The sequence below is a fragment of the Phyllobates terribilis genome, unplaced genomic scaffold (genome assembly GCF_046119375.1).
Source record: "Phyllobates terribilis strain yellow unplaced genomic scaffold, ASM4611937v1 Scaffold_9__5_contigs__length_417890890, whole genome shotgun sequence".
NCBI lineage: Eukaryota > Metazoa > Chordata > Amphibia > Anura > Dendrobatidae > Phyllobates > Phyllobates terribilis.
Genome location: NW_027362769.1, coordinates 164,885,551 through 164,899,408, shown reverse-complemented (window position 1 = coordinate 164,899,408; position 13,858 = coordinate 164,885,551). Strand labels below are relative to the sequence as shown.

The 13,858-nt window shown below is 50.4% G+C and overlaps 1 protein-coding gene across 1 annotated transcript in view; it reads right to left on the bottom strand.

Annotated features, from left to right (window-relative positions):
- Positions 1–13,858, bottom strand: part of LOC141161832 (lactase/phlorizin hydrolase-like) — a 52,135-nt gene that overhangs the window by 13,420 nt on the left and 24,857 nt on the right. The window contains exon 11 of the mRNA XM_073647261.1: positions 9,950–10,148. Within this exon, the coding sequence (XP_073503362.1) occupies positions 9,950–10,148 (199 nt within the window). The remainder of the gene's footprint in view (positions 1–9,949; positions 10,149–13,858) is intronic.

The following is a 13,858-nucleotide window of genomic DNA, read 5'->3' as shown; positions in this document are numbered from 1 at the left end:
CTTCACAGGTGTGCCCTGTCAGGTTTAATAAGTGGGATTTCTTGCCTTATAAATGGGGTTGGGACCATCAGTTGTGTTGTGCAGAAGTCAGGTGGATACACTGCTGATTGTCCTACTGAATAGACTGTTAGAATTTGTATTATGGCAAGAAAAAAGCAGCTAAGTAAAGAAAAACGAGTGGCCATCATTACTTTAAGAAATGAAGGTCAGTCAGTGCAAAAAATTGGGCAAACTTTGAAAGTGTCCCCAAGTGCAGTTGCAAAAACCATCAAGCACTACAAAGAAACTGGCTCACATGAGGACCGCCCCAGGAAAGGAAGACCAAGAGTCACCTCTGCTTCTGAGGATAAGTTTATCCGAGTCACCAGCCTCAGAAATCGCAGGTTAACAACAGCTCAGATTAGAGACCAGGTCAATGCCACACAGAGTTCTAGCAGCAGACACATCTCTTCAACAACTGTTAAGAGGAGACTTTGTGCAGCAGGCCTTCATGGTAAAATAGCTGCTAGGAAACCACTGCTAAGGACAGGCAACAAGCAGAAGAGACTTGTTTGGGCTAAAGAACACAAGGAATGGACATTAGACCAGTGGAAATCTGTGTTTTGGTCTGATGAGTCCAAATTTGAGATCTTTGGTTCCAACCACAGTGTCTTTGTGCGACGCAGAAAAGGTGAACGGATGGACTCTACATGCCTGGTTCCCACCGTGAAGCATGGAGGAGGAGGTGTGATGTTGTGGGGGTGCTTTGCTGGTGACACTGTTGGGGATTTATTCAAAATTGAAGGCATACTGAACCAGCATGGCTACCACAGCATCTTGCAGCGGCATGCTATTCCATCCGGTTTGCGTTTAGTTGTACCATCATTTATTTTTCAACAGGACAATGACCCCAAACACACCTCCAGGCTGTGTAAGGGCTATTTGACCAAGAAGGAGAGTGATGGGGTGCTACGCCAGATGACCTGGCCTCCACAGTCACCAGACCTGAACCCAATCGAGATGGTTTGGGGTGAGCTGGACCGCAGAGTGAAGGCAAAAGGGCCAACAAGTGCTAAGCATCTCTGGGAACTCCTTCAAGATTGTTGGAAGACCATTTCCAGTGACTACCTCTAGAAGCTCATCAAGAGAATGCCAAGAGTGTGCAAAGCAGTCATCAAAGCAAAAGGTGGCTACTTTGAAGAACCTAGAATATAAGACATATTTTCAGTTGTTTCACACTTTTTTGTTAAGTATATAATTCCACATGTGTTAATTCATAGTTTTGATGCCTTCAGTGTGAATGTACAATTTTCATAGCCATAAAAATACAGAAAAATCTGTAAATGAGAAGGTGTGTCCAAACTTTTGGTCTGTACTGTATATATATATATATATATATATATATATATATATATATATATATATATATATATATATATATATATACACACACACTGCTCAAAAAAATAAAGGGAATACTCAAATAACACATCCCAGATCTGAATGAATGAAATATTCTCATTGAATACTTTGTTCTGTGCAAAGTTGAATGTGCTGACAACAAAATCACACAAAAATCATCAATGGAAATCAAATTTATGAACCAATGGAGGCCTGGATTTGGAGTCACCTCCAAAACTAAAGTGGAAAAACACACTACAGGCTGATCCAACTTTGATGTAATGTCCTTTAAAACAAGTCAAAATGAGGCTCAGTATTGTGTGTGGCCTCCACGTGCCTGTATGACCTCCCTACAACGCCTGGGCATGCTCCTGATGAGGCTCAGTATTGTGTGTGGCCTCCACGTGCCTGTATGACCTCCCTACAATGCCTGGGCATGCTTCTGATGAGGTTGCGGATGGTCTCCTGTGGGATCTCCTCCCAGACCTGGACTAAAGCATCCGCCAACTCCTGGACAGTCTGTGGTGCAACGTGACGTTGGTGGATGGAGCGAGACATGATGTCCCAGATGTGCTCAATCGGATTCAGGTCTGGGGAACGGGCGGGCCAGTCCATAGCTTCAATGCCTTCATCTTGCAGGAACTGCTGACACACTCCAGCCACATGAGGTCTGGCATTGTCCGGCATTAGGAGGAACCCAGGACCAACCGCACCAGCATATGGTCTCACAAGGGGTCTGAGGATCTCATCTCGGTACCTAATGGCAATCAGGCTACCTCTGGTGAGCACATGGAGGGCTGTGCGGCCCTCCAAAGAAATGCCACCCCATACCATTACTGACCCACTGCCAAACCGGTCATGCTGAAGGATGTTGCAGGCAGCAGATCGCGCTCCACGGCGTCTCCAGACTCTGTCACGTCTGTCACATGTGCTCAGTGTGATCCTGCTTTCATCTGTGAAGAGTACAGGGCGCCAGTGGCAACTTTGCCAATCCTGGTGTTCTGTGGCACATGCCAAGCGTCCTGCACGGTGTTGGGCTGTGAGCACAACCCCCATCTGTGGACGTCGGGCCCTCATACCACCCTCATGGAGTCAGTTTCTAACCATTTGTGCAGACACATGCACATTTTGTGGCCTGCTGGAGGTCATTTTGCAGGGCTCTGGCAGTGCTCCTCCTGTTCCTCCTTGCACAAAGGCGGAGGTAGCAGTCCTGCTGTGGTTTACCAGGGGGGAATGTAGCGCCCCGAGGGTTCGGCAGCTACAGGGGTATTGCACCTCTGCCAGAGGTGTGATATTCCACTCCCGGGTAAGGATGGAGTATGGACCAGGGCCCAGTTAGCTGCATGCATCACACACACCCCATTTCCGGGGGACAGCTCAACGGCGCTCCCATTTATACAGTAATGCTGGCACGACAGACCATGTCCCTGGCTGGAGTGGGGAGGGGGGAGAAAAACCCAGTGATGTAGGAGCAGAAGGGGACGGTTTCTGAGCATAGGAGCTCATTGGTTGCTGGTCACCTGAACTCACACACTAGGGGAAGGTATATAAGGTGGGCACCATCTTAGTTCGGAGAGAAGTTCAGTCAGAGGAGTGAGAGAAGGAGTTCAGCCGGAGAGGGCTGACAGGGAGCTGTGGCTCAGTCTGGGCCCAGCTCCACGAGGCAGGCCTAGAGTGAAGGCCGGAGCCAGAAGGAACAGGAACAGAAAGGAACAGAAACAGAAAGGAACAGCAAAGAAAAGAGAAGTACCCAAAGTGTAGAAGGGCTCAGAAACAAGGAGGCAGAAGGGACCCTAAGAGCCCATGAGAATACCGGGTGAAGGGTCAGGCAGATTAAGGGTACCGGATCCCAAGTTGGTGGAGGAGAAACTACCCTCAGCCAAAGACCGGAGGTCGTGATAATTTATTGGTGCGACACCTCACCAAACCTGCTAGGAAGGCACCATATAGGACAGCGGGGAACGGGGCCCACGTTTTCCCGCGCAGATCCGCGGCAGCTGGACAAAAGTTGGTCACTGGTGGGGCAGGCCAGAGAAAGGATAGAAGGGGGTCCTGTGCCATATTCCTGAACTGCCTGGGGGTTGACCGAGCCCCTCACCTGGTGGACGCAGCACGGCTCGGGCGGTCATTGGTGACAGAAGTGACTGGGAATATACGAACTGTGAGTAAAAGACCCTGGACTGCAACACGTTGTCTTTGTGCTTTTTGCTTCGCCAGCACTAACGGTACTGGGACTTCCTGCACCATCACCCCCACCATCCACTACACTGCCCTGGGGCTGCACTCTTCCCATGGGGAGTTACACTACCTCAGCTGCATACACCATCAGCCTCAGCGGTCTGCCTTGCAGCGGCGGTTCATAGTAGCCGCAATCCATGGGTGGCGTAGTCGGACATTACTTGAACCACATAAAAGACTGCCACTGGTCTGACCACCCTGAGCCACGGGACCGGGTTGCCACTACTACCCCCAACGTCTCCCTATTGCCCGGCTCCGAGTGCCCCACGGCCCAGGGGGCGAGTCAGCTTTGGCGTAGTCGGCAGGATCGTGACCAACCCGCAACAAACGGGTATTGCGTGCCTGAAAATAGACTGTTTCATTGTACTAAAGATGGCGCCCGCCCCAGAAGAACGAGCGCCATAATGTGCGCGCCAAAAGACAACAGGAAGCCACCTCCCATCGTGGGCAAGGTCCCAGAATGGCGCCAAGGAAGGAGCCCATCCCCAAGAGCCATGAGTGCGGCTGGGGAGATGTCCATCAAAGTGGGGGGGCTGCCCCTGAAGGTGATTGTCAGCAGATTGCCCCAAGACCACCCCCAATGGGGGCGGAAAGAGAAGAAAACTGCGGAGCCGGGTGTGGTCTGGATCAGTCTGTACGGACCGCACCCGGGAATGGAGGGAGAGAGCAGCACCAGTACCCTGGCGCGTGGCCGGCTGCAGGCCGAACCACCCTGCAGCTTCGCGGAGCTGCTAGCACAGCTCCCCAGGGACCCGGAGCGTGCGCAAGCCGCGCTAGAAGATCTGGATCAGAGGATGGTCCGGGCGCAGCGGGATGTGATCGCCGGGTGGAAGGAGGAGTTGGCCCGGCAAGCTGTGAACCGACCGCAGGAGGCGCTACCACTGCCCAGCCACACGCCTGCCTCCGAGGGCGGTGAAGGTGGACCGGAGTCCGGGGACGATGCCGCGGAGGAGACCGCAATGACCGAGGCAGGTAACGGGGACGTCACCACCCCCAGCCCTGAAGCCGCGAGCCTACCTCAGCCTCCCGTTGCGAAGCCCGAAGCCCCGGGGACCGTACCTGTCACCACGCCTCCGCCGCTACCAGCTAGGCCTCAGGCTGCCAGCGCTGCTGTCACGCCCCGCCCCGCACCGTGCCCTTTAACCCCAGGCGCGATAAAGAAGCAGGCGCCACAGGCCGGGTCGCAAGGCCTAAGACTCCTGGGTGCCGCTACCCCGCCAGCACCCCTTGCCTCGGCTGTGTCACTCACGGACGGGCACGACTGGAAGACGACCACCGGCCTGTTCGCAAGGCCGAGTGCCCCCGGGCGCCGCTCCCCCACCGGTGCCCCCTGCCATACCGCCCCTGGGCGCGGACTTGTTCGCCCAGCACACCGGGCCGGACGGGCAGCCCTTCATCTGGCCGCCCGAGTATGTCAACCCCCGCCTCCAGAGAAACCTGTCTGCGGAGGCCAGAGCCGCACCTGAACCCCTGATACCGGTTCCGGAGCCCAGGGACGTTGCCCAGCCCCCGCTCGAGGATACCCAGTTCGAATGGGACCCCACCGGAGAAAATCTGATGGGGTTCACCCAAGAAACCCGGGGGGACACAGCCCGTCGACGAGAGTCCTGCCGTCAGCAGTTGGAGATGTTTGAGAGAGAGGGGCGGGAACGGCGTGTCCGGCGGGAACGGCGTGTCCGGCAAGAGCGGCTCCAAGTACAAAGTGCGGAGCAGAAAAGGAGGGCCCGACAGAAACCCCGAGCCGCCAGCGGTCCCAGAGTCACCGGGACCGTGGTGAAATTTCAAATGGAGCGCGGCTGGGGCTTCATCAAAGATCCTGGGACCATCAGCGACGTCTTTGTGACCCGGAGGGACGTCGACAGACACCTGCCAGAAGGTCATCGAGGGCGGGATCTGTATCCTGGCGACGTGGTGTCCTACACCCGACACCAGGGCATGAAGGGATGGTACGCCCTCCACGTCCATAGGAGTAGTAGAGGAGGAGGAACAGCACTACTCAGATCCAGAGTACCAAGAGGGCCAGGACGGGCCTGAAGACGACCAGGAGGAGCAAGGAGCATCAGGAGGACACCGTTACCAGAAAACGGTAGAGTGTGACTGTATATAGTTACCCGTCAGGGTAAAAGGAACTGTTGTGGGACTGTTTCCACTGACAGTGTGGTCCCTGTTGGGACTGATATAGAACTGATAAAAAGTTGCCCCACCCCCTAAGTTACCTGGCTGAGAACTGAGAGCAGCCATCCCTTTTCCCTAACCTGGCTGAGGACTGAGAGCAGTCATCCCCTTCCCAAACTGGCCGAGGACTGAGAGCGGCCGTCCCTGTAAATAACTGCGCTTACTAAAGCGCCCCCTACTGGTTTTATAAAAAGACTGCAAAGTCTACCTCGGGACAGAGAGTCCCTCACGTTTAAAAGTTTGCTGAAGTTTTTGAACTTAAAAGAAGAATGAACACCTGGTCGCAAGTTGCACCGCGGCCAGGATGCAAGAATATGTCTTACTTGAAAATGTTTTATATGAAAAAGTTTTATATGCTGCTAGGTGATAATACAAATGTTTTATATGATGTTTTATATGACAAAAGAGTTCCGGTAGTATTAACAATGTCTTATAAAGAAAAATGTTGAAATAGAGAAAAGTGTGTCCCATAAAGGGAATTGAACAATGTCGTCCGTTTCCTCATGTAAAAATGTTTTGAAAAAGTATTGTATGTCTAGTAATCAAATGTCTTTACTCTTTTCCAGCCCGAGGACGTGCTGTGGTTTACCAGGGGGGAATGTAGCGCCCCGAGGGTTCGGCAGCTACAGGGGTATTGCACCTCTGCCAGAGGTGTGATATTCCACTCCCGGGTAAGGATGGAGCATGGACCAGGGCCCAGTTAGCTGCATGCATCACACACACCCCATTTCCAGGGGACAGCTCAACGGCGCTCCCATTTATACAGTAATGCAGGCACGACAGACCATGTCCCTGGCTGGAGTGGGGAGGGGGGAGGAAAACCCAGTGATGTAGGAGCAGAAGGGGACGGTTTCTGAGCATAGGTAGGAGCTCATTAGTTGCTGGTCACCTGAGCTCACACACTAGGGGAAGGTATATAAGGTGGGCACCATCTTAGTTCGGAGAGAAGTTCAGTCAGAGGAGTGAGAGAAGGAGTTCAGCTGGAGAGGGCTGACAGGGAGCTGTGGCTCAGTCTGGGCCCAGCTCCACGAGGCAGGCCTAGAGTGAAGGCCGGAGCCAGAAGAAAAGAACAGAAACAGAAAGGAACAGAAACAGAAAGGAACAGCAAAGAAAGAGAAATACCCAAAGTGTAGAAGGGCTCAGAAACAAGAAGGCAGATGGGACCCTAAGAGCCCATGAGAATACCGGGTGAAGGGTCAGGCAGATTAAGGGTACCGGATCCCAAGTTGGTGGAGGAGAAACTACCCTCAGCCAAAGACCGGAGGTCGTGATAATTTATTGGTGTGACACCTCACCAAACCTGCTAGGAAGGCACCATATAGGACAGCGGGGAACGGGGCCCACGTTTTCCCGCGCAGATCCGCGGCAGCTGGACAAAAGTTGGTCACTGGTGGGGCAGGCCAGAGAAAGGATAGAAGGGGGTCCTGTGCCATATTCCTGAACTGCCTGGGGGTTGACCGAGCCCCTCACCTGGTGGACGCAGCACGGCTCGGGCGGTCATTGGTGACAGAAGTGACTGGGAATATACGAACTGTGAGTAAAAGACCCTGGACTGCAACACGTTGTCTTTGTGCTTTTTGCTTCGCCAGCACTAACGGTACTGGGACTTCCTGCACCATCACCCCCACCATCCACTACACTGCCTTGGGGCTGCACTCTTCCCGTGGGGAGTTACACTACCTCAGCTGCATACACCATCAGCCTCAGCGGTCTGCCTTGCAGCGGCGGTTCATAATAGCCGCAATCCACGGGTGGCGTAGTCGGACATTACTTGAACCACATAAAAGACTGCCACTGGTCTGACCACCCTGAGCCACGGGACCAGGTTGCCACTACTACCGCCAACGTCTCCCTATTGCCCGGCTCTGAGTGCTCCACGGCCCAGGGGGCGAGTCATATACATATATACACACAGTGCATTGTGAAAGTATTTGGGCCCCTTGAACTTTTCTACCTTTTGCCACATTTCTGGCTTCAAACATAAAGATATAAAATTCTAATTTTTTTTGGAAGAATCAACAACAAGTGGGACACAATCGCGAAGTGGAATGAAATTTATTGGATATTTTAAACTTTTTTAACAAATTAAAAACTGAAAAGTGGGGCATGCAATATTATTCGGCCCCCTTGAGTTAATACTTTGTAGCGCCACCTTTTGCTGCAATTACAGCTGCAAGTCGCTTGGGGTATGTCTCTATCAGTTTTGCACATCGAGAGGCTGAAATTCTTGCCCGATCTTCCTTGCAAAACAGCTCGAGCTCATTGAGGTTGGATGGAGGGCGTTTGTGAATAGCAGTTTTCAGCTCTTTCCACAGATTCTCGATTGGATTCAGGTCTGGACTTTGACTTGGCCATTCTAACACCTGGATACGTTTATTTTTGATCCATTCCATTGTAGATTTTGCTTTATGTTTGGGATCATTGTCTTGTTGGAAGATAAATCTCTGTCCCAGTCTCAGGTCTTTTGAAGACTCCAACAGGTTTTCTTCCAGAATAGTCCTGTATTTGGCTCCGTCCATCTTCCCATCAATTTTAACCATCTTCCTTGTCCCTGCTGAAGAAAAGCAAGCCCAAACCATGATGCTGCCACCACCATGTTTGACAGTGGGGATGGTGTTTTGAGGGTGATGAGTTGTGTTGCTTTTACGCCAAACATATCGTTTTGCATTGTGGCCAAAAAGTTTGATTTTGGTTTCATCTGAGCAAAGCACTTTATTCCACATGTTTGGTGTGTCTCCCAGGTGGCTTGTGGCAATTTTCAAACAAGACTTTTTATGGATATCTTTGAGAAATGGCTTTCTTCTTGCCACTCTTCCATAAAGGCCAGATTTGTGCAGTGTACAACTGATTGTTGTCCTATAGACAGACTCTCCCAACTCAGCTGTAGATCTCTGCAATTCATCCAGAGTGATCATGGGCCTTTTGGCTGCATCTCAGATCAGTCTTCTACTTGTTCGAGATGAAAGTTTAGAGGGACGGCCGGGTCTTGGTAGATTTGCAGTGGTCTGATACTCCTTCCATTTCAATATGATCGCTTGCATAGTGCTCCTTGCGATGTTTAAAACTTGGGAAATCTTTTGTATCCAAATCTGGATTTAAATTTCGCCACAACAGTATCTCGGACCTGCCTGGTGTGTTCCTTGGTCTTCATGATGCTCTCTGCACTTGAAGCTGAACCCTGAGACTATCACAGAGCAGGTGCATTTATACGGAGACTTGATTACACACAGGTGGATTCTATGTATCATTACCAGTCATTTAGGAGAACATTGGATCATTCAGAGATCTGCACTGAACTTCTGCACTGAAAGTAAAGGGGCCGAATAATATTGCACGCCCCACTTTTCAGTTTTTAATTTTTTAAAAAAGTTAAAAATATCCAATAAATTTCGTTCCACTTCACGATTGTGTCCCACTTGTTGTTGATTCTTCCCAAAAAAATTAGACTTTTATATCTTTATGTTTAAAGCCAGAAATGTGGCAAAAGGTAGAAAAGTTCAAGGGGGCCAAATACTTTCACAAGGCACTGGGTATGTATGTATGTATGTATGTATGTATGTATATATATATATATATATATATATATATATATATATATATACACAAACACACACACGTTCGGTATCACCGTACTCGTACTGACCTGGAGAATCATGTTACAAGATCATTTTTACTGTACACTGAACGCCATAATAACAAAAGTCAAAAATCAATGGCTGAATTAGATTTTTTCACCTTGCTAGGAATTTTTTTCACCATTTCTCAGTATATTATATGGTAAAATGAATGATGTAATTCAAATCTACAATTCGTCATGTAAAAAACAAGTCCCCATATGACTGACGGAATATTAAAATAATAATAATACAAATATTATGGCTAATAATAATAATAAAAAAAAACAGCAACAAATATTATGGTTCTTGGAAGAGGAGGAAAAATTGGGAAAAGGTTAATGCAGCAATCATAATGATCTGAGGGACTTTCTACATCTCAATAGCAAGGTATATTTTTTTCCTGCAGCGCCACCACAGGGGAAAAGCAGCATTACATATACATAATCATTTCTATGTCTATTGAAATCAATGGAAGGTCTGTATAACGAATAGAAGCCAAGTGGTGGACGACCGTAGATCCATATTCACACTGATCTTACCTGGAGCTGCTGAACCATAACCATAGCCCAGATTAGCTATGATGTACGGCTCATTGAGCGTGATCCAGAACTTCACCCTATCCCCCAGTCTTTGGAAGAGAATGTTGGAGTATTCTTTAAACCTTGTCACGATTGTCTCATTTTCCCATCCTCCCACGTCCTGTAAGGCTTGAGGAAGATCCCAGTGATAAATCGTCACCTATGGAAAAGAAAAAAAGTAGGCCTCAATTATAAAAACAGCCATTTGTGCTGCCCATAGCAACCAATCACAGCACAACTTTCATTTTACCAGAGAGGTTTCACAAATGAAAGCTGCACTGTGATTGGTTGCTTTGAGAAGTTTTGATAAATGAGGTCCATTGTACATAAGCCTGGAGGGCTCATTCTTGTTTCACGTCATCTTCAGCCCAAGCAGCGTCATAGCTACCCCCCTATATCCTTAGGTGCCAATTCAGATTAAAGAAGAGACTGTCGACTATACGAACATACCATTGAAAGTGTAACCCTAGTTATTGGCTCTGGTGGTTGAGAGGGAAGGGGGGAGATAAAATGGAAGCATCCAGAAAAATTCTAAGGAAAATATAAAATAACCTCTCCCCCCCGGATCATCCCCGTGGAGTGGAGGACATGTAAAAAGGGACTATAATGTGTCCGTGTGCTAGCTATAAAAAATAAAAATAAAAGGATGTCACATGAACGTGAAACTCTGATGTGTGAATGGGGTGTTAGGGCAAAATCATACAGTATATTTTGGGATGAAAAATGGGCAATTTTACATTTGCTCGTCTGGACCTGGCCTTAGAGAATGTAGTGAGGCGAACTCCCCTCGCAGTGATCGGTCGGCTGCCATCACTGGATTCACCTAAAGAAGTTTTCCTACAACGGACATTAATGACCTTACCACAGCCTGGTTGGCAAATGTCTTATTGCCTGTGGCACCGGCACACATTTCTAGTGGAGCCGAAGCCGTCGAGGACCATAGTATGGACTAAAAAATTATTTTTGCACTTAAGGTTTCTTTAAAAATGTTGCACTGTTTGCTGTGTGGCGCCCCTGAGGGTTCAGTCGCCACAGAGGTAATGCACCTCACCCAGAGGTGTGGGGCCTCCTTCTCCCAGGTAAGGAGGGAGTGCTGCCCGGGACCCCAACACCTGCATTCAACACTACACTACTCCAGGCCGGCTGGAAGGCCAATATGCACTTCTTTTGGTGCCCCGTCCCTGGCTGGAGTGGGGGGAACCAAAAGTGAGGGGGAACCAGTAGTTGGTGTGGGTGGAGGACACAGCACAGGGGAGCACTTGAAACAAACAAAAAAAAAATTATATATATATATATATATATATATATATATATATATATATATATATATATATATAGGGAGCCATCTTGAAAAGCAAGTGAGTTCAGTCAGTAAGAGAGGAGGAGAAGTGAAAGGAGCAGAGGCTCTTCAGGAGCTCTGCTCGGGGGGCAGGCTCGGCCTGTCCTGCCCAAGACTGAGAGAGGAGTGGGAGCAAGGGAGGAAGGCTCCAGTAACAGAAGGGATCCTAGGGGGTACGGTGAGTGAAGGATGGCACCCGTACACCCGAATCTGCCAGGCGTCAGAGGGATCTGGCCGCAAGAAGGGAACCGGTCCCTGGACTAGCCGAGTTACTTTAGGTCTCAGCTAGAAAACCGGAGGCTTCTGCACTTTCAAGGTGCAGTTGCCACATCCACACCTAAGCCGCCGAAAAGGGCACCAGGCCAGGTCCGGGAACTTCAAGTTGCCCAGAGGGATCTCAAGGTACCCAGGAACTTTGTGTGGCAGGGCGCAGGGCAGGAGGGAGAGACCCAGCGCGGGAAGTCGGCTAAGAAAGGAACATACAAAGAGGGGTCCCGTTAAGTGCTCTTGAGATGCTTGAGGGAGTGCTGAACCCCTGCCTGGTAAACGCAGCGCGACGTGGGAGACTGTCAGCTGTATAGTACCACCGAGGAAACGAAATAACTGTGAGTAAACTCGGATGACTGCACCCCATCGCTTCTGTCAGTTATTTCTACCCCGCTATCGCTCCTGCACTACAACGCCCAGCATCACCACCTGCATCCCTTCCACCTACACTGCCCTGGGGCTGTGCTCTGCCTGTGGAGAGCCGCATCAACCCAGCTGCCCTAACATCTGCCCCAGAGGTCTGCAGCAGCGCCGGTACCCATTACCAGGAACCACAGGTGGCGTCACGAGACAAAACCGTTTATCATCCCTTCAAGCAACAACCCCTTTTAAGAGTGACCCCAGGGCACAGGCCCGGGAGCCGACCGCCGTGACATCCCAAGAAGGTAAAGGCCCGGGTACCGAGTCCCCCATATCCCCCTGGGCAAGTCAGCTGCATTGCACTATCTATCGCTGGCTGCAGAAGGAGTTAACTGAGAATCCATCAGTCGGCCCGTTATGATCTGAGGGACTTTTTTATTCCAGTTTTTCTGAGCTCCTCTCAGCTTATTTATGACAGCAGACCACATCAAAGTTGAATTTGCAGGGAGACAAAGCTGTAAAAGCTGAATGGTGCAAATAGTTTTAATGAAGGCCAATTGCAAAAATGTCTTTTAAGCCATAAATATATGCATTTAAGTAAAAAAAAAAAAATAATCGCACATGCATATATGGTCCCTAAAGGTGGACGATACCGCTAAAACCTCTATGTCTTTCCTCATGACACGCCCCCTGGGCTGTGGGGTACTCGGTAGCCGTGTCGGTCGGGGCTGGGGGATGTCACGGTGGCAGTGACCCGGTCCATGACCCAGGGTGGTCAATAAAAGGGGAATAAAATGAAAGGAATAAAGTTTTTATATATAATGTTCGTGATGCCACCTGTGGTATGCGGCTATATGGAGCCGCCGCTGCGGTGCAGATCCTCTGGAGCTGGTGGTGATGCAGCAGAGTTGGTTCAGCTCTCCACAGGCAGAGCTTAGCCCCAGGGCAGGATATAGTGATACTACAGGGTAGATGTTGTTGGTGCAGTGTAGTGCAGGTGATGGCGCAGCAATAATTCTAGGACATAGTGGGGGTGCAGTCTTCAGGTTTACTCACAGTTATCAGACTCCAGGTTTCCAGCGCCAGGGTAACCTCCCACGCCGTTCTGTGTTTACCAAGGCAGGGCTTCAGCAATCTCCCAGGTGTTTCAGGAGTACATAACGGGACCCCATGCTGTGTGCCTTCCTCGGTCGTCTTCCTGCGCTGGCTCTCACCCTCCTGCCCTGCGCCTCGCAACCAGTGTCCCAAGCCGGTAACCTCGGATTTTGGCGGGCAACGTGCAGTCCCCTGAATCCTATGCGGTTACCTTTTTAGCGATTTAGTTGCGGTTGTGAGCAGCTGCACTCTGAAAGTGCAGTAGCCTCCGGTTTCTATCTGAGCCTTGTAGTTCTCCGCTAGTTAGGGGCCGGTCCCCTTTGCGGCCTGATCCCTCCACGTTCTGGTAGATTCGGGCGCACGGGTGGCTTCCGCACTCACCGTGCCCCTGGGATCTCCTCACTCCTGGAGCCTTCCCTCTGCTCCCGTCCTCTTCCAGCCTGTCCTCCTGGGCCTCTCTCTCTAGGCCCGCTCCTCTGAGCAGAGCTCCTACAGAGCTTCTGCTCCCACTCCTCTCAGACTTCCTCCTCAGACTGATCTGTCTCTCCCAAGATGGTTCCCCTTTTTATACTCCTACTCAAGTTCTCCCCTGTGCTGATTCCTCCACCCACGCCCACTACATGGTTCCCCCTCTCTCGGTTCCCCCCACTTACAACCAGGGACAGGGCTCAGCATAAGCCAGTGCATCTTGCCCCGCCTGCTGGTCTGGAATGGTGTAGTGTTGGATGCAGGTGGGTGGGTCCCGGGCAGTACTCCCTCCTTACCTGAGAGTGGGGTACCACATCTCTGGGTGAGATGCAGTACCTCTG